This window comes from Mchenga conophoros, linkage group LG5, assembly GCF_057382185.1.
Source record: "Mchenga conophoros isolate Kocher_MC1m ecotype Shallow Benthic linkage group LG5, M_conophoros_male_GT1.1, whole genome shotgun sequence".
Classification (NCBI taxonomy): Eukaryota; Metazoa; Chordata; class Actinopteri; order Cichliformes; family Cichlidae; genus Mchenga; species Mchenga conophoros.
Genome location: NC_140530.1, coordinates 17,187,637 through 17,205,299, shown reverse-complemented (window position 1 = coordinate 17,205,299; position 17,663 = coordinate 17,187,637). Strand labels below are relative to the sequence as shown.

The 17,663-nt window shown below is 40.3% G+C and overlaps 2 protein-coding genes across 4 annotated transcripts; both read left to right on the top strand.

The window, feature by feature from the left end:
- Positions 1-1,179: 1,179 nt before the first annotated feature.
- On the top strand, positions 1,180-12,289 carry prelp (proline/arginine-rich end leucine-rich repeat protein). 2 transcript variants are annotated; one of them, XM_085273675.1, is made up of 7 exons: positions 1,180-1,302; positions 7,542-7,977; positions 8,065-8,250; positions 8,348-8,505; positions 8,580-8,776; positions 10,288-10,363; positions 10,545-12,289. In XM_085273675.1, the coding sequence occupies exons 2-7, from the start codon at positions 7,546-7,548 to the stop codon at positions 10,633-10,635; spliced, it is 1,140 nt and encodes a 379-aa protein (XP_085129801.1). In that variant the 5' UTR covers positions 1,180-1,302; positions 7,542-7,545; the 3' UTR covers positions 10,636-12,289. The 2 variants fall into 2 exon arrangements, with proteins under 2 accessions (XP_085129801.1, XP_085129800.1); XM_085273674.1 differs by lacking the exon at positions 1,180-1,302 and adding an exon at positions 3,431-5,522.
- A 2,706-nt stretch (positions 12,290-14,995) lies between these two features.
- il19l (interleukin 19 like) lies at positions 14,996-17,416 on the top strand. 2 transcript variants are annotated; one of them, XM_085275535.1, is made up of 6 exons: positions 14,996-15,187; positions 15,489-15,677; positions 15,796-15,858; positions 16,035-16,187; positions 16,288-16,350; positions 17,159-17,416. In XM_085275535.1, the coding sequence occupies exons 2-6, from the start codon at positions 15,516-15,518 to the stop codon at positions 17,252-17,254; spliced, it is 537 nt and encodes a 178-aa protein (XP_085131661.1). In that variant the 5' UTR covers positions 14,996-15,187; positions 15,489-15,515; the 3' UTR covers positions 17,255-17,416. The 2 variants fall into 2 exon arrangements, with proteins under 2 accessions (XP_085131661.1, XP_085131660.1); XM_085275534.1 differs by having other exon boundaries at positions 15,141-15,677.
- Positions 17,417-17,663: the final 247 nt, after the last annotated feature.

The window sequence follows — 17,663 nt, the reverse complement described above, 5'->3', positions numbered from 1 at the left end:
AGCAGCTGTTTCCAATAATGTCATCCTCGAACGCTGCAAAAAAAGAGAGAGAAAAACTCTTACACAGAAATTAAGTCGCTGACGCTGATTAGAGCTGAGTCACTAAACAACTCTCACATGTAAATGGTGGCAGAGCAGATTGGGGGGGGGGGGGGGGGGGGGGGGGGGGTGACGTATTTGTTACACACACCCGTTTTGCGACCTGTTTGTTAAAGTATACTCTCCTTCCTTAGCTGGAAACAGTCTGGTCCAGATGTTTGACCCGACTGTATCATAATCACTGACTGAGTGGGAGACAGGAGCGCGGCGGGAAAAGGAAGCATGTGTGTACATGTGTCTTAAAGACATATCCCCACATATGTTCACCTCATTATCATTCAGCTGCAGCTCACTCTGCAGGAATGCAGGGTAGCAAACACATGTCCACCTCCAAACCCCTGGTGACATATTAGCTAAACACACACACATGCACACACACACACACACACACACAGACCCTACTTCATGCCACCAGCCCCACTTCCTGAGAGCCCCATCACATCACCCTCCACTCCACATTTGGACTTCGAAAATCAGACTGCTTTCGTGTACTTACACTAGAGGGAAGGGGGGGAAGAAAAAAGAAAGAGCGTGCCTGGATATTTAACTGACACAGAAGAGATGCCATGGAGTCAGCGGAGAGATGCTTCTAATGAAAAGCACATGACTGGATCTGAGTGCAGTCATCTAAACAATGGCGGGGTGGGTGGGAGACAAAGAGGAGATGCAGTTACAGCTGGGCTTTCCCTCACAGAGGTCCAGTGTTTGTTTCTCAAAGACTACAGATACAGAAACTAAGGCTTGTTGCAAACACGCAAATATGGCATGCAAACACATCATGGTGCCCTGGTGTTTATGTATTTAGTTGTTTAATTTTTCAGACCTACACACTCATCATATAGTTGACAAAAACAAAATAATAACAAACTGTACAACGGTTCAGACACATAAAAGAGCCGGTGGTCTACCAGAAGGAATTAAGATTAAACCTCTGTGGCTCTGAGCCAAGCTAAGGGGGTGAAAAAAAGAACCACTGTGACCTTCAGAGGGAAAGAAGCCAGGGAACAAACCCAACAGGCAGGCTTGTCCACCAAAGGAGAGCGAGAGGGGGAGAGAGAGGGAAGGGAGGGCTAGGGACCAGAGGAACAGAGGAAGAGCAAGAGGGAGTGAGGGAGCGAGGGATAGGAGAAGAGTGAGAGAGGCAGAGAGAAGAAAAGACACAAAACTTGTGACTTGACAAAAGAGGGCAGGTACCAGAGGCAGGTAAGACCCTTTATTTGTTGTTTCCACTGAAGGGACCTGATGAGTAAAGGTAAGAATGCAGACAGAGTTCTGTGCATGTGTGTGTGTGAGTGTGAAACAGAGAAGCCAGGAGAGGCAGTGAGGGAAGTGTTTGTGGACAGAAGGGGAATCCTGGCACGGGCACAGCTGGGCCATGCTGCCGAGTTTCTATAGAAACAGTTTGCCATACAAAGTGGTACTCTGTCCTCCAGGGAGCTGCCACACGCTGTGACTCTGCTGCTTTTCTGTGCTGCTGCACGCTCACCTTGATTTCATCTTTTTCCATTAGTGAGTGGAGAGAGCTGCAACTGCAGTGCAAGTGAAAATATGCAGACTAGAAGAGCTTTAGCTGCTGTTTTTTTTACAAAAGAAATGCCATATTGCTCACTTTTGGCAATCAGATGGATCCCCGGGGGTTTTAAAGGCGGTGCACAAATACATTTTTGGCTTCTTCTGTGGTGAATTCAGATGGATGCAGTTCCTACATGGGTGTAAACTAACAGTTTAAGAAGCTGAAATGGAACGTTCTGGAAATGGTTTAAAAACAAGCATGCACTGAAAAAAATGTGCAATCACATGATGTGCTGACATAAGAAGGTTTGTGAAGTGTGTGAAGAGTTTGAAAAGAAAAACAGCAGCTACTTTGGAGCTGGCTGATGGCGATGTGTACAAAGACGCGGGGATGAAAGTTTCCAGATTTCTGATGTTCGTTCTTCTGCTCTCAGCTATGTTGACATTATATCTACTGTCGTTTGGCTTCTTAATAAATTTCTCATGTTTTATTAGAGCATCAAAGAGCACACTTAGTTGGAGTTTTCGTATTTCTAAATGTATGGAAAACATCTGTACATGTATATATATAATATACACTAGATGTTAGAGAAAATCTTGGCATAACCTTTGTGATTATTGTGCTTAGTCACAGTTACAGGACTCAGATGAGTGAAGTCGACTGGGGATGATGTAACTTTTCATCATGACTTTTTTTAAAAAGTGGTTTTATGAAACACTCGTTTTTTTCTTTCTTTCTTTTTTTGGTAAAGGAACGACGGGCTGTTCTGCCAAAAAAAAAAGGTTGGAAAGAGCTCATCATCAGTGATGAAAAGGGCGTTATGAAACTGAAATTTTTTGAGATATAACCTAAAACTCACACTAATTCCTAAGACTTTCTACTTTTCCTTTAACCAAATAATTCTAAACTTTAAATATATATATAAAGCAAACTGTTTAATAGCTGCACATGAAAAATATCAGCAGTAACGTAAGATTGTGTTATTTTTTAGTAATGTTTAACTTTTATCTCACCAGTACTTGGATATATGTTTTTAACCTTGCAAACAGCTGTTGAGAACGTAATACCACCACTTAGTAGGTCCACATGGTTTTCATCAAGTCCAGTAAGACAAAAGTCTCTGATGTTTAAAATATGCAGATCCAGTTCAAAGTCACAGTAGATTTTGTTTGTTTTAAAGCTTTGCAACAGAGTGTTTGTGTCATGTACTAGCAGTGATCTCTGTCCTACCATCCTAAGTATAGTTCTCATGCTGATAACGATCAGATTAACTCATTGAGGTCATAAATAACAAACTGGTGAATCAGCCATTGTGGATATTGAGTCTTTAATTGTTTGCCAAACTTCTGGTCATAACAGCAGAACGACAGGAAGGAAATCTGGCTCTGGATTTAAACGAGGGGTTGCAAGGCTCTGAGAGGGAAAATGAAGGGCAGTGCCAGGGAATGCTGTCAGAGAAATGTTCAGATTTGTTATTTCAAGCATTTTAGATATGAGGCTCATTCCTGCGCCATGATTTATATCAAACCGATCAAAGGCAAAGAGAAAGAGCACTGGAAACAAATGGTGCCTCTGTGATGAGAGTTTGTTTTTCTAAATCTTTGTGATACTTTGTGATACTGCACACGGCCATTAACAACCAGAAGAGTCTGTTCAGTGACAGGTTGCTTCTCCCCAAGACAAGAACTAACAGACTTAAAAACTCCTTTGTCCCACACGCCATCAGACTGTTTAACTCCTCTCTGGGGGGGAGAGGGAGGGGAAACAGGGGGACAAAGGAGGGGGGAACAACTAAGCTGTAGTGCCTCTTCACCTCACTGTGCAATACCTTTGTGCAATACTTTTGTAAATAGTAAATGGTGCAAATAGACCTCAATACTTGAAATGTGCAATTCACTTGTATTTTTATTTTTATTCCTATTTATTCTATTTATCCCCTTCGTATATTTTATTTATATTTGTCTCTGTATTTATATGTGTGTGTGTGTGTGTGTGTGTGTGTGTGTGTGTGTGTGTGTGTGTGTGTGTGTGTGTGTGTGTGTGTATATATAACATTCTGTAACTGTAACTTCTGTCGGTGCTGTGCTTTTGGAAACCCAATTTCCCAGAGGAACCCACCCGAGGGATTAATAAAGTTCTATCTTATCTTATCTTATCTTACTTATTTGCAGGCCTTTGCTCATGATATAGAGGATAACGATTTAGCCATAGTTACCATGGCCTGAAAAAGATCGTTTCACTTTGAAACGTGAATTAGATTCACTGAAGGGTAAATACCTGGAATGATAAGCCAAACAACAGCGTGTATGTGTGTGTTTCAGTCTCAGTGTGACGTAATTTCATTGTCCACATACAGAAAAAGTATCCCTCTCCCTCCTGATTTATTAATGTTTTTGCATATTTGTCACATTTTCATGTTTCAGATCATCAAACAGATTTTAATACCAAAATACAGTTTTTAAATGATGGCTTCTCTCAATAAGAGAAAAAGTTATCCACACCTACCTGGCCCTCTGCGAAAAAGTAATTGCCCCCCAAATTTTAATAACTGGCTGTGCCTCCCTTGGCAGCAAGAACTGCAATCAAACATAACTGATGGCAGGGATGGGAACTGAGAAGAATTAACTGATTCCATTATTAGTATTACTTATCGATTCTCACTGGGATCTCACTGGCTTTGTTTTGAGAGTCACCACCATCTCTAACCATCATGTCAATATTACATTCATGCAAATGAATTGCTTTGTGCTTTGTCAAATGTTTGTGCATGTTGTGGAGTTATTTCTCCCCCTTGTTGTGTTCAGTGGTGGGTCATTACTCAAAAAAGTAAATATTACAAATATTACACAGAACACTTTCATTAAAGGTGATGCAGTTTTCATAAAATGAGCTGAAAAGCTTTGCCTCATAATTAACATTTAACAAGATACACCTTCAGGCTACAGTCCTACACACCAATGCAAATCTTGATCCTAATGAGGACAGACATATGAACACAAACACAATGCTGACAACACAACACAAGCAAAAAGAGACTTTAAAGTGATTGCCACAGTGATTCTACTGTAGAAACATGAACAGGTAAAAACTGCTCATCATTTTTTTTTACCTGTTGAAGTTAAGGGTCTGACTCCTGGGCTTGGGCATATACTCATAACATCTCTCTGTGTTTTTGGCTAGCTTAGTATTAGCATGCTGTCTGTACAGGTGCTTGCAAAAACCTGAAGCTGTGTTAGCAGCATAATGCAGCTGTTTCTGTCTACTGTAACATCGTGCTCTCGTCCTATTATGCAATGAATTGAAAGTAAAGTCCATATCCACGCTGCAGACTGTGCCACTGTTTTCCTCCTCCTGCATGTGAACTTAGATCAGCTGATAATCAGCTGATTGTTGTTTGAGTGCTACAACTGATAACAGTGATCCACAGGCAAGCAAACCAACAATTCCAAGAAACTGAACTACTGGGAACTAGTTCTCTGCAAGAACTGGTTCTCGATTCCCTTCCCTAACTGACAATGATGCTCTTACGTTGCTGTGGAGTAATTTTAGCACACTCTTCTTTTCAGAATTGTTCCAGACACATTCAAGGGTCTAAATCTTCATTTTTTTTGTACTTTTCTGAGCCATTCAGAGGTGGATCTTGTGGTGTGTTTTGGACTATTGTGCTGCTTAATAACCCGAGTGAGGTTAAGCTTCAGGGCACAAACGGATAGCTGGACCTTCTTCGGGACTTTCTGGTAGAGAGCAGGAATCATGGTTCCATCAATTACGGCAAGTCGTCCAGCAGCAAAGCAGTCCCAGACTATCACACCACCATATTTGACTGGTGGTATGATGTACTTTTGGCTATGTTAGTTTTACACCAGATGCAACGAGTCCTGTTAGTCCACAGAATATTTTCCCAGGCCAGGTAGGTTTGGCTATTTTTTGTTTTCCCTTAATAGATGCAATCATCATTTAAAAACTGCATTTTGCATTTACTCTGGTTATTTGAGTCTAATGTTGAAATGTGTTTTATAATCTGAAACATGCAAGTGTGACAAATGGGGCGTGGGGGTAAATACTTTTTCATAGCACTGTAGCTAAACCGATTTGCTCACAGTTGTTATATATTCTTAAACCCCGTCAGTTACAGAACATGTAAAAATCACCTCCCCTGTCCTCTCATTGTGAAATGCAAGCTCATAGGTGTGCCTAAGATGACTCCTTGTATGATCAATGTGATGAACTATACAAAATGGAAATTCCTTTTTCAAAGCAACTTTGGAAAATTCCTCATGCACACACAAAACAAATCCTCCTGGTGTGAAATTTTAAACACACACTGATTATAAAATGCTGTAAATACATATTGAGTTCATGAGAGCTTCATTCCAGTGCGCCTCCCTTTTGTTGACATATTTTAACCTTGCAGGCTTGCTTTCTCTACACACCTCCCCCCTCTCGACCCATGCTTACAATAGTGCCTTTATCCTTTCATAAGCGCTCATTTCCTGTATTAGTATCTGCCCTACATTCTCTTGAATTTAATCAAATTAAGGATGTATGGCTCCTCCTCAGATGATCCCACCTCTTCAAACACAGATTACGTTACCGAGCTACACATGTCCATCTTACATTAGTTTAAACTGCAATAGAAGTGTGGAAGCAATACTTAAGGTAGGCTGGGGACAATCTTGGTATATAAAATTAAACCTCAATGTTTTTATAGAGTCAGGTGAGCATTGCTTCATGTAGGCCTTGGTAATGCTGTTTCACTCAGTTCAACCCTGAAAACTACCTCTTAAAATGGGTCGAACAGTAACCAGCTTTAAAGTGGAATCTTTCCAAAGGGAAATACAAACTAACGGATATTTTTAGTAAAATCAGAGATAAGATGAATGCCCTGGATTGCACGTAGCCTTGTAGGAAAAAAGGAGGGTTTGTACACAGCTGAGTCATTACACCCACACGGAGAAAGAAGCACCAAAAGGACATATTCTAAGGAGCTTGGAAAGAAAAGCATCTGAACTTCTTTAAGTTGCTTGAAGACGTTTCACCTCTCATCCAAGAAGCTTCTTCAGTTCTAAGGTCAAATGGTGGGGAGTCCCAGATTTAAACCTAGTGGGAGTTTCCCCCCAAAGAGGGACAAAAGGGCCCCCTGATAATCCTCTACCTAATCACATGAGCCAAGGTGTGAAAATGGGTGTGGGTCACAATCAGCCAGGGTTTCGGGTGAGCTCATTGTGAAACCTGGCCCCACCCTATCATGCGATTTCCTGAGGTCAGATGGCCCAGGATGGGCGTTAAGACGTCTGGGGAGGGAACTCAAAACTGGATTATAGATGGCAGACAGTTGGTGTCGCAAACCACCGCCTCTGTTCAAAGATGGTCGCTCACAGTGGACATCCATGGCTTCTTTCACTCCTCTTTCAAACCATCTGTCCTCTCTGTCCAAGATGTTAACATTGGCATCCTCGAAAGACTGTGTATGCTTGGAGAAAGCATGACATCCCAGCTCACAATGAGCTCACCTGAAACCCTGGCTGATTGTGACCCACACCCGTTTTCACACCTTGGCTCATGTGATTAGGTAGAGGATCATCAGGGGGCCCTTTTGTCCCGCTTTGGGGGGATACTCCCACTGGGTTTAAATCTGGGACTCTCCGCCATTTGACCTTAGAACTGAAGAAGCTTCTCGGATGAGAGGTGAAACGTCTTCAAGCAACTTAAAGAAGTCCAGACACTTTTCTTTCCAAGCTCCTTAGACTACAATGACCTGGATGACTGAGAACCTTCACAGACACAAAAGGACACATTGTACTGAATTAAACTATTTAGTTTTTCTTTTTGTTTTTTTGAAGCATCTTTCTTCCTTAACTTAATGCCTTTCACTTTGATTACTGCAGAGTCAGTAGAAATCACTACTTACACTTTATGCTTTTCCTAGGACAATGAAGGCTGGTGCAAGACTCCTGTCTGCACTGACTCTGCTCCTCCTACTGGGGGCAGTGTTCACACAGAGGCCTCGGCCAAAGAAGCCCACCAGGCGCCCAGCTACCCCCAGAAAGCCTCCTGCTCGTCTCCCAACTGTACCACCCCAGCCTGAGCCCAAGGAACCAACAGATTTCCCCCCACCCATCCTGGGCCCACCTTCCATCTTTCCTGACTGCCCCCGGGAGTGTTTTTGCGCCCCAAGCTACCCGAATGCGCTCAACTGCGAGAACCGGAACATTCGTGTAATCCCAGCAATCCCATCCAGGACTCACTACCTGTATCTCCAGAACAATTACATCTCTGAGATAACCTCGGAGCCCTTCCTCAACGCCTCTGAGGTCCGCTGGATCAATCTAGCAAACAACCGTATTCATCAGATAGATAAGCAGGTCAGGGAGTTCACCTCTATAAATGCTCAGGATTTAAAGAAATAGAATCACTTTACTACGGTTGCTTTGCATCTATCTCTCACGCAGGTGTTTGAAAAGCTTCCAGCACTTCTGTATCTCTACGCCCAACGAAACCAGCTTAATGAAGTCCCTTCAGGCCTCCCAGAAACTCTGGAACAGCTCCGCCTTAGTAGGAATCGTATTTCCAAGATCCCACCTGGGGCCTTCAACAACATGGGGAGCCTGACTATGCTCGATCTGTATCACAACCAGGTGAACCTCACTGTTACAACACTGTGCTATCTAGACATGTATGGAGAACTAAATCTCTAGCGTTTGTGGAGCAAATATGTGATGTCTTTTCTGTCAGCTGAGTGACAGTGGCCTGGGTAAGAACAGCTTTAAGGGCCTTACGAACCTGGTGCAGCTCAACCTGGCTCATAACACGCTGAAGAAGATGCCTACTAGTATACCAACCAGCCTCGTGCAGCTTTTCTTGGATAGGAACCGTATCGATGACATCCCAAAGCAAGTATACGGTGCACGCATTGTCCCAAAGTTGATTATTCCCACTAAGAATCTTTATTATTGTCTTTTTTCAGAAACTACTTTGACAACCATGCTCACCTGGCTTTTGTGAGGCTGAACTACAACCAGCTGAGTGATAAAGGAGTTCCCAAGAATGTGTTCAATGTCTCCAGCCTGCTAGACTTGCAACTGTCCCACAACCAGCTCGCTTCGATTCCTTTGTTCAACGGTCACCTGGAGCACCTGCATCTCGACCACAACAGCATTGAGAGTAAGTAACCAGCAGCCACGTCTGTCCCAGTGAGTGGTCATCACTGTGCTAAAGCAAGGCCTCCACATCAGGGAGCATAACCACAGTTTGTCTCAACTTGGGCTGAATGTCAGGGCTCTTCATGTAACTTCCAGCAACTTGCAGCTGTGTCAGGTCACCTTAGCTTCTCAGTTCAATGTGGTCTTAGTGTTGTCCATGTCTCCCTGTTTCTGTTTGGATCTGGTGGTGTAGCAACTAAACAAATAATATGTCGTAGATTCAACCCCCCCTTTTTAACCTATGCATTAACCGCTGTAAATTATCTTGGTTAATTATACCCAATTGTCTTGTGTCCTATGCCGACTTTAATGAAGACAGATCAGTGTAGTCTGTTGACACTACAGCTGTAATTTGATCAGCGTGCAACACAAACCGAAAGTATTTTTTCAGGGTATTCTGTTATACCTGTTTCTGCGTCATGACTACAAAACTACTTTGGCTTCAGGCCATTTTTTTTTCAACTTCCACTGAAGTTAATTATCATGACGAGATGTGTCCTCCTGTTCAATTGTATTTGGAATTATTTTAAAAAATATGTTTCTTAGTTATTTTGATGCAATAATTTAAGGGCTTACACAATGCAATCTTCTTCCAGACCGTTAATTCAATTCAATTCAATTCAATTTTATTTATATAGCGCCAAATCACAACAAAAGTCGCCTCAAGGCGCTTCATAGATACAGAGAAAAACCCAACAATCATATGACCCCCTATGAGCAAGCACTTTGGCGACAGTGGGAAGGAAAAACTCCCTTTAACATGAAGAAACCTCCGGCAGAACCAGGCTCAGGGAGGGGCGGCCATCTGCTGCGACCGGTTGGGGTGAGAGAAGGATGCTGCTGGGTTTTGTTTTGTTTTGTGGGTTATAACTACATATAACTACACAGTTAGAAATGCATTAATATTAGTGGACTCTGTAACACAACAGCACATTTTCAACTTGAAACGCTTATATGTCTGAGTATGTGTCACATTACAGAGAAAAATCAGATGTGATGCGATTTAAAATACTTACCTACTTGTGTTTTGCAATAAAGTATAATCAATTCTACAGTTGAGCTCTGTTTAAAGGTGTGTTTGTTTTTTTCTCAAATATACCCACTTCAGTATCATTTAAACACACTCATATTTCTGTCTTTTTTGTATCCTTTTTTTTATATTCCTAAAAACATTTCTCATGCTATTTTCTAAGTTAAAACATCATAAAAAATAAAGATTTCTTCTGAAAATGTATGCTAAGCATTGCATGTTTAAATAAAAAAATTCACATTATGCATAATATTTAAGATAATTATCTTCTCAGACTATTATCAGGCTATACCCTGCTCTTCCTGTATGTAAATTGCTATAATGAAATAAATTATACAATAAAAAAACAAAACTGTCAAATCTAAAATAGCATATTTTCTTATTTATATGCACATGTGAGCACTTGAAGACTAGATCTTCATGACTGTGTATTTTCCTGACAGACATCAATGGCACCCAGATCTGCCCATACAGCGTGCAAGCTGACCCGAGTGATATGAGCCAGGTTCCCAAGCTAAGGTATTTCACATTATGTCATAATGCGTGTCTCAGCACTAACCTAAATAATGAACTTGTCTGAGCTGCGTGACCTGTGTGTTAACAGGAAGTAAACAAGAACAAAAGAATTTTGTCTGGAAATGCCAAGTTCAAAGAGTTAAAATCCCAATGACATATTAGATACCTGCTCTGTTGTTTTCAGGTATCTCCGTTTGGATGGAAATCACCTGAACCCTCCCATCCCTCTGGATGTCATCATGTGCTTCAGGCTCCTTCACTCTATTGTCATTTAGGAAAACCATGCCTAAAGGCATGGGGGCTTGCACATGCAGTACTGTGCAAAAGTCTTGAGCTACGCAGCATTTCTTTATATTTTGCTAGGAAAGTGTGAAAAATGTGCTTTCTTCTCATTTCTTTAAGTGGTCTCCAGAAATTGTTGTCCGGGCTTCTTAAAAGACATTCAAAGCTCTTCCTTGAATGTTGGCTGCCTTTTGTTCTCTTCCCTATCAAGAGGATCCCACACTGCTTCAGCAATTTTGAGGTCTGGGATCTGGAGAGGCCAATCCAAGACTGACAGTGTTTAATTGGGTGTTTTTCTGTCCTGGTATCTTTTACTGCTCTGGCAGTGTGTTTGGGATCGTTGTCATACTGAAAGTTGAAGCTTCTTCTAATCAGATACTTTGCAGAAGGTACCACGTGGTGGATCAAAATCTGACCGTACATTTCTGTAGTATTGATGTCAATTGATTTGACAAGATCCCCAACACCACTCGCTGAAATGTAGCCACAAGCCATGACAGGGCCTCGGCCATGTTTGGCTGCAGTCACAAACTGTGTTACATCTTTCTTATTGACTATAATTTGAACTAAAAAATTCAAATTTTTGTTTCAAAGAAGACCCGTTGGGACTGATATTTGGTCCAGTTCTTGTGTAATTTGACATACCTTAACATTTTCTCCATTTTACTTCTTAACAGCCACTCTTCCATTTCTTATGAGGCTTCAGTGAACAGTAAACGAACTGAAGGGTCAGATGCATCTCTCAGGTCATGTTTCAGATCTTTGCTGGATTATTTGACCTATTTCTTCTGAATATAACTTTCAGAAAAACTTTTAAAAGATTTTAAGATCTTGGAGAATTGTTGCTCACTGCTATAAAGAATTAAAAGAAAGTCTGGCTCCAAAACAACAAGAAATGAGGGGTGGCTCAAGACTTTTGCACAGTACTACTGACACACACACACACACACACACACACACACATCCATGAAAACATAGACTCACTTTGTACTAGGTGCATTTCATTGCAAAGTATGGTGTTTATCAGCAGTAGACGCTGTGGAACTGTAATACTGAGAGAGGGACTGCAAATAACTGCAAAACTTGGATGGTTCAAACTTTTTTAATTGTGATGACAAATTTAACTATTGCCATTTTTTGGACAGTCCCAACATTAAACTACAAATCAGCATAAACTGTGGCTATGCTGACATTTAGAGTTAGGTTTCTGCAGTAGTTGCAGTTTATCGGTGTTTTTTGTTTACAAAACTTCATGTAAAGAAAAAAGTGAAAAATATAGCTTGAGCAAAGCCTGAAAACACAGGGACATTTACAGACATGCTACAGACATAAACGGTAGTTAAGTTCACAAGAATAGGTCAACAGAGTGGGGCAGCCGTCAGAGGCAATGAATAAATATGCAGTGTAAGTTAAAAGAGATAACCAGCTTTAAATAACTAGCTCCATGTAGTTAAAACAGTTTCAAATGTGCCTGTGATTTTCAAGATACTCTTTGTAAAAATGTCATTTTATTCTTGTTATCCCTAATCTTTTGTATAATATTCTTCTGTATAAAGAAGCTTTGTACAAACAATGGAAAATAAAAGTTCTCCTTGATCATCTGAAAATGCTTGATGTTTGAAATAAAAAATGTAGTTTTCTTCCTCATTTCTCTTTTCTAATATGCCTCACTGCTCTCTCTGCTTAGTCGACACCAACCCGACCTGTTTCACAATAATATGAGCCTTTGGATAAAAGCAACATGTTAGTAACTGACCAGGTATAAGGCAAGGCAAGGCAAGGCAAGTTTATTTGTATAGCACAATTCAACAACAAGGTGATTCAAAGTGCTTTACAGAGACATTAGAAACAAGAACAAATAAAAAGCATAAAAGGTATAAAAGGAACATTCCAAAGAAGCTAGAGGTAAGGGCGTTGCCTGTCTGTGAAAGTGTGCAAGAACCGTAAAAGACGGATGTAGCACCATAACGTCAAGGTCGGCATTTTGGCTGACGCCATGTTGGTTGTTTGGAGACTGAAGTTAACATATTTGAAATATAGGTGAAGCTTGGTTTGGCAAATTAGTGCTAAGTAAAAAACTAATAATTGACTCACCAAAACTGAAGCACAAAATTCTGTGTTGGTCTGCACCACAGAGGAATACAAGTTACTCATTTAAGACCATTAAAGGCTCCAGAAGCACCAACATGGGAGAGGTCTATACCAGTGACTTGAATTAGCAGAGGTGAGGTCTAGTAGATGCTAAAGGGCCACAGCTACTTGTGCTGGGACACCTGTCAATGAACCCACCCAAAGTCTTGACTCAATAATCCAGGTGGGTATTTATATACATTTCTTTTTCCACCAGGTCTTAAAAATGCCTTTTTTTTAATGCTTTAAAGTTTGGCTTTTTATCATCACGACTTCCTCTCGCAGCTAACTTCAAGTGGCAGGAACCAAAGGTTTGTGCACTTCCTCGCTGGCTTCATTTTAAACTCATATATACATGGCTATTTGAGAATAACAATTTCTAAATGTAAAATTTCAGATAATCTGAAGATTTGTTTCTCAGGGTGACATAATAAAAAGAGACAAGAACCTAAGTGTGTAAATCACTGAATGGCCTCACCGTTACTGAACACAGTTTGACGCTTGAGTCACAAATACAAGTTAAAGCTGCAACATTCAAAGAAAAAGATCCAGAAATGGTGCCACGTCCTGTGAGCCTGAGCTCATCGAAAAGACAGCATTTATGATGTAGTACATTAGTACACAAGCTCACGTTAATGCTGAACAGTATACACAGGTACTGAAGTAACATATGCTAGCATCCAGAAAACATTTTTTCATGAGAGGCCCTTGTTTATTTAGCAAGGCAGCAGTTAACCACATGCTAAACGAGTTAGGACAACATGACTTTTGAAAAAAAGAAGTTTGCGTGCTGAACTAGCCTGAAGGGCCTGGCTCTGGAAACATTTGGTAAAATGAAAAATATGACAACCAAACTTTTCAGAAAGAAATGAAACATCATCACAATAGCATTAGCAAACTGCTTTGGTTCATGCTTCATTAAAAAAAAAAAATCATTCCATTTAGTTTCACTTCACTGTTTTGTTGCCTGATTTTCTGAGGCCCCGGGAGTACCTTTGTGTCCTAACAGTGGGGGCCTTCCCCGCAGTTTGAGAACCACTTTCCATGTTGACCCTGTGGTCTGGGTGGTGTTTTTGTGGGTGCTCTGATTTCCACCCCCAGTCCAAAGACATGCGTGTTTGTTTAAATCGCAAATGAATTAAAGGGTTTTTCATTTTGTGTTTATTGACTGTGACAGTTTAACATGTAAGAAAGCAGAAGTGACTAAAGGCTGCAAAATTGCACAACACTGCGCGAACAGAAGTAACTATGTGCATGTAAGAATGACCGGATTAAGCCAAACTTTCATTAGATACATCATAAGATACCTTAGCAAGAAAATATTTAATATCCACTTGTTTCTAAAATGCTTGATGATTTTACCTTTTAAGATGTCTAAAAACGATTTCAATGAAACATGCTGACATTTCAGCTTTTTTCAATGAATAACTGTTCAAAAAAGGTTGAGAGAAACTGACAGTGGCTACGATGGCAATTTTGTCAATTTTTTGTGTTTCCGGTTTCAGTGTAAAAAAAAGTCACTTTGTTCCCGAGGCTCTGTATTAAAGAGGTAGTACTGCAGGACTGCAACTCTGGTGGAATTGAGAATACAATAGAGAAGCATGCGAGGCTTTTTAACTGGCTCTAATTGACTTCATTTACAGGTTATTCCTAGTTTCATTGGGTTTTCTTGCTTCCTACCGCTGCAAATGAAGTTTTAGAAGACTTCAAAAGCACCCTGGTAAAACAGGCTGGCGAGCAGGTCTGGTAGGTATTTCCAATCAGGACCTGTTGACTGAAGTGATGTCAGAATGCCCTTCGAGTAAAAAGACAAAAGTCAATGAGAGGCTTTATTTCCAGTATACACCCAGAGTGTTATGCAACATTTGGAAGTAGCTATACCAATCAATCTGAAATCTAAAAGAGACAAGAAATAAAATGATATTGCCACAAAACACTTCCTTTTACAAATTAATCACATTAAAACAACACAGACTTTAAAAGCTCGTAAGGCAAATGATTCAGGGAGTGACGTCCTAATGCGGAAGCTGCAGCAGCTTCAGTTTAAATGATGAAACTCTAATCTAGCAACAATGATTACTCATTCATTATTTACATTACGCATCACTGAGAGTGAAAGTTTTTCTTCACAAAGACAGCACTACTCATCAAAGAGGAGGAAATCAGCAATAATTCTTTTTTCCATTCTTCCAATCAGAGACTGAAACATGACCGGGAGTTCCTTTAATTGCACCAGACTTCCTCCTCCTGTAAACCCATTCACATGCATGCACCTGTGGAGTCCCATGCATGTTTAACCTGTTCAATACCTGGTGAAAAGAAAAATCCCCTTACTCCACACTATAAGAGGACACAGGATGGAGGCCCAGAGACACAGCTTCACCAGAACTCTCCCTCTGAGTGACACACGCACAGGTGAGTCTGAATACAGGTGATACTTCTCCAGGCAATGATGATGGCAGCTGATGGACTTGACATAGTGTTTCCTTTATTCTGGATATTGGTAGTTTATAAACAGTTTTTTTTTTTTTAAATGATCCAATATCCATTTATGAATCTATAAATGCTCATAAAGTATTTTTTAATTTGTGGATTTGAAGTTTTTTATCTGTTTTGATGATCTGAGGAAACAGTGATGAACCTTTTTCCTAAATTAATCAACAATCAACAATTTTACACAATACACAATTCTTACAAACCGAAACGCTTCTGTTAGCTTTCTCACCAGATCGCCATCATCAGGATGAAGATGCTTATCGGCTGCTCTGCTTCCTTCCTCCTCCTCCTGCTGCTCAGCTGTCTGACTGAACCTGCTGAGAGCCGAACTCTGCATCTGGACAGCTGCTCTGTCAGTGTTCACACACACGAGCTGCGCAAATACTACGCACACATACGATCAAATGCGGTGAGTTCAGTCATGCAATCAAAACCTCTGGCAAGAGCTTGCACAAGTGTAACGTCAGATTAAAGTGGCAGAAAGTCGTTGTAACTGATCCTTTGTTTTTCTTTTTCTTTTGTGATAGATTTCAGAAGACAACGAGATCGGAATGAAACTTCTGGATAGATCACTGATGAAAAATGTTCAGGTGAGCTCTTGCGTTGTGTTGCCACTCAGTCATGATGATTTGCTTTTTAGATTTACTTTTGCTTCCCTTTTTTTGACAAGTGTCTTCCACATATTAAGTCTCTATCACCAGAATATGGATTCTGAAGATAGGTTGTGAAAGGTGCTAGAATCTGACTTTCGCCATGTCCCCCTCAGGACGGTCAGACATGCTGTTTCCTGCGTCTTGTGTTGCGTTTCTATGTTGAGAGAGTGTTCAGCAACTATGCCTCATCTGAGCCACAACAACAACGCTGCTCCAGCGCTCTGGCCAACGCTTTCGTGAGCATCAGAAGAGACATCCATAAATGTGTAAGTTTGCTCTCCAGTCTCAAAATGTGCTTCTTCTTCTTCTTCTTTTAATGAAAAGCTGTCATAGATTGTAATGATAATTGTGCTTTTCTGTGTATAGCATTGCCAATGTGGAGAAGAAACCCAGAGAACAATTGATTCAGTGCATGCTGAGTTTATCAAGGTAAGACACACAATAAAATCTAAAATGACTTCCTGTCTTAGACGCTCAATAATAAGCTCCAACATCAGTTGTTGTAATTTTCCTAATATGACCTAGTTAGTTAGGGAAAAGTTGTGAGCTGTGAAACTTTGTTGTATGTCAATAATATCTTTATTAATGTTACTTTTTGTCTTGGATTTCAACAAGAAACAAACACAAATGGGTTACTATACAGAAACACAGCACACAGAGAAAATACCTAAATCTATAACTCACTTCAAATAAAACAGCCAAAAACTGCAATGATTTCTAAATCTTGTAAACTAAATTTTATTCACAATAGATTCTCTGAGTCTTTTGATGATATTATATTCTTGGTGTCCTGCAGATGACGAGATAATCAAAGCAGTTTTACTTTATTCTGAAATTATTCAACAATTAGCCGATGTTTTTGCAGATAGTTTCATCTTTGTCCATCTTTAGCTGTGAGACACTCTGCCACTCTAAGAGGCCCGTTTTATACCCAGTCACGCTACTGACATGCTGCCAATAAATTTAATTAGTTGCAAAATGTTCCTCTATTGACTTTCTCAGCCTTTTGTTGCCCCTGTCTCGACTTTTTCGACGTGTGTTGTTACCTTCAGATTCAAAATCAGTTCATTTTTTTCTCAGCTTAAACCTTTGATATTATTTCTGTGTTCTATTGTGAATAAAATCTGAGTTTATATGATAAGAGTATCACCTGCTTGAAAGACACACGTGTTGTTTTCAGATCTATTTTCTTATCTAACTCTTCCACTTTTCCCTTGTTCCTCTTTCTGCTGAGCAGCTACAAGCAAACAGGGCAGCACAGAAGGCAGTGGGTGAACTGGACACTGTGCTGGAGTGGCTGGAAGCACTGGGACCCAAAACTCAAAGAAATTGAGCTGCTCTTTACAAATGTGCTAATTTAAGTTTTGTGGCATGTTGCATTTCTATGTTTTCACTTGAAAGAACTTGATACTTAGTTTTTTATTACCGTTTTTTATCCACTAATGTGGACTGAAATTGTATGCTATATTTATAACTAAACAAAAACGTGTATACTTCTGAGGAAGCTGTTACTGTAAGATTGTTTACTAGACTTAAATGTTTGTTTTTATTTTTGTACTTTAATTTAAAAATCAATTAAAGAAAAATACAACTGTATTGTGCTCTCTGAGAGTTTCCTGTCAACAGCTGATGTCTGCTCTTCATTACCATCTAGTGGCCATCAGTGAAAATTCAGTGTTGCTGTTTGTCCGATACTAGATTAGGTGCCTGCTCGTGTGTCTGCTTCTGTGCTTTCTGAAATT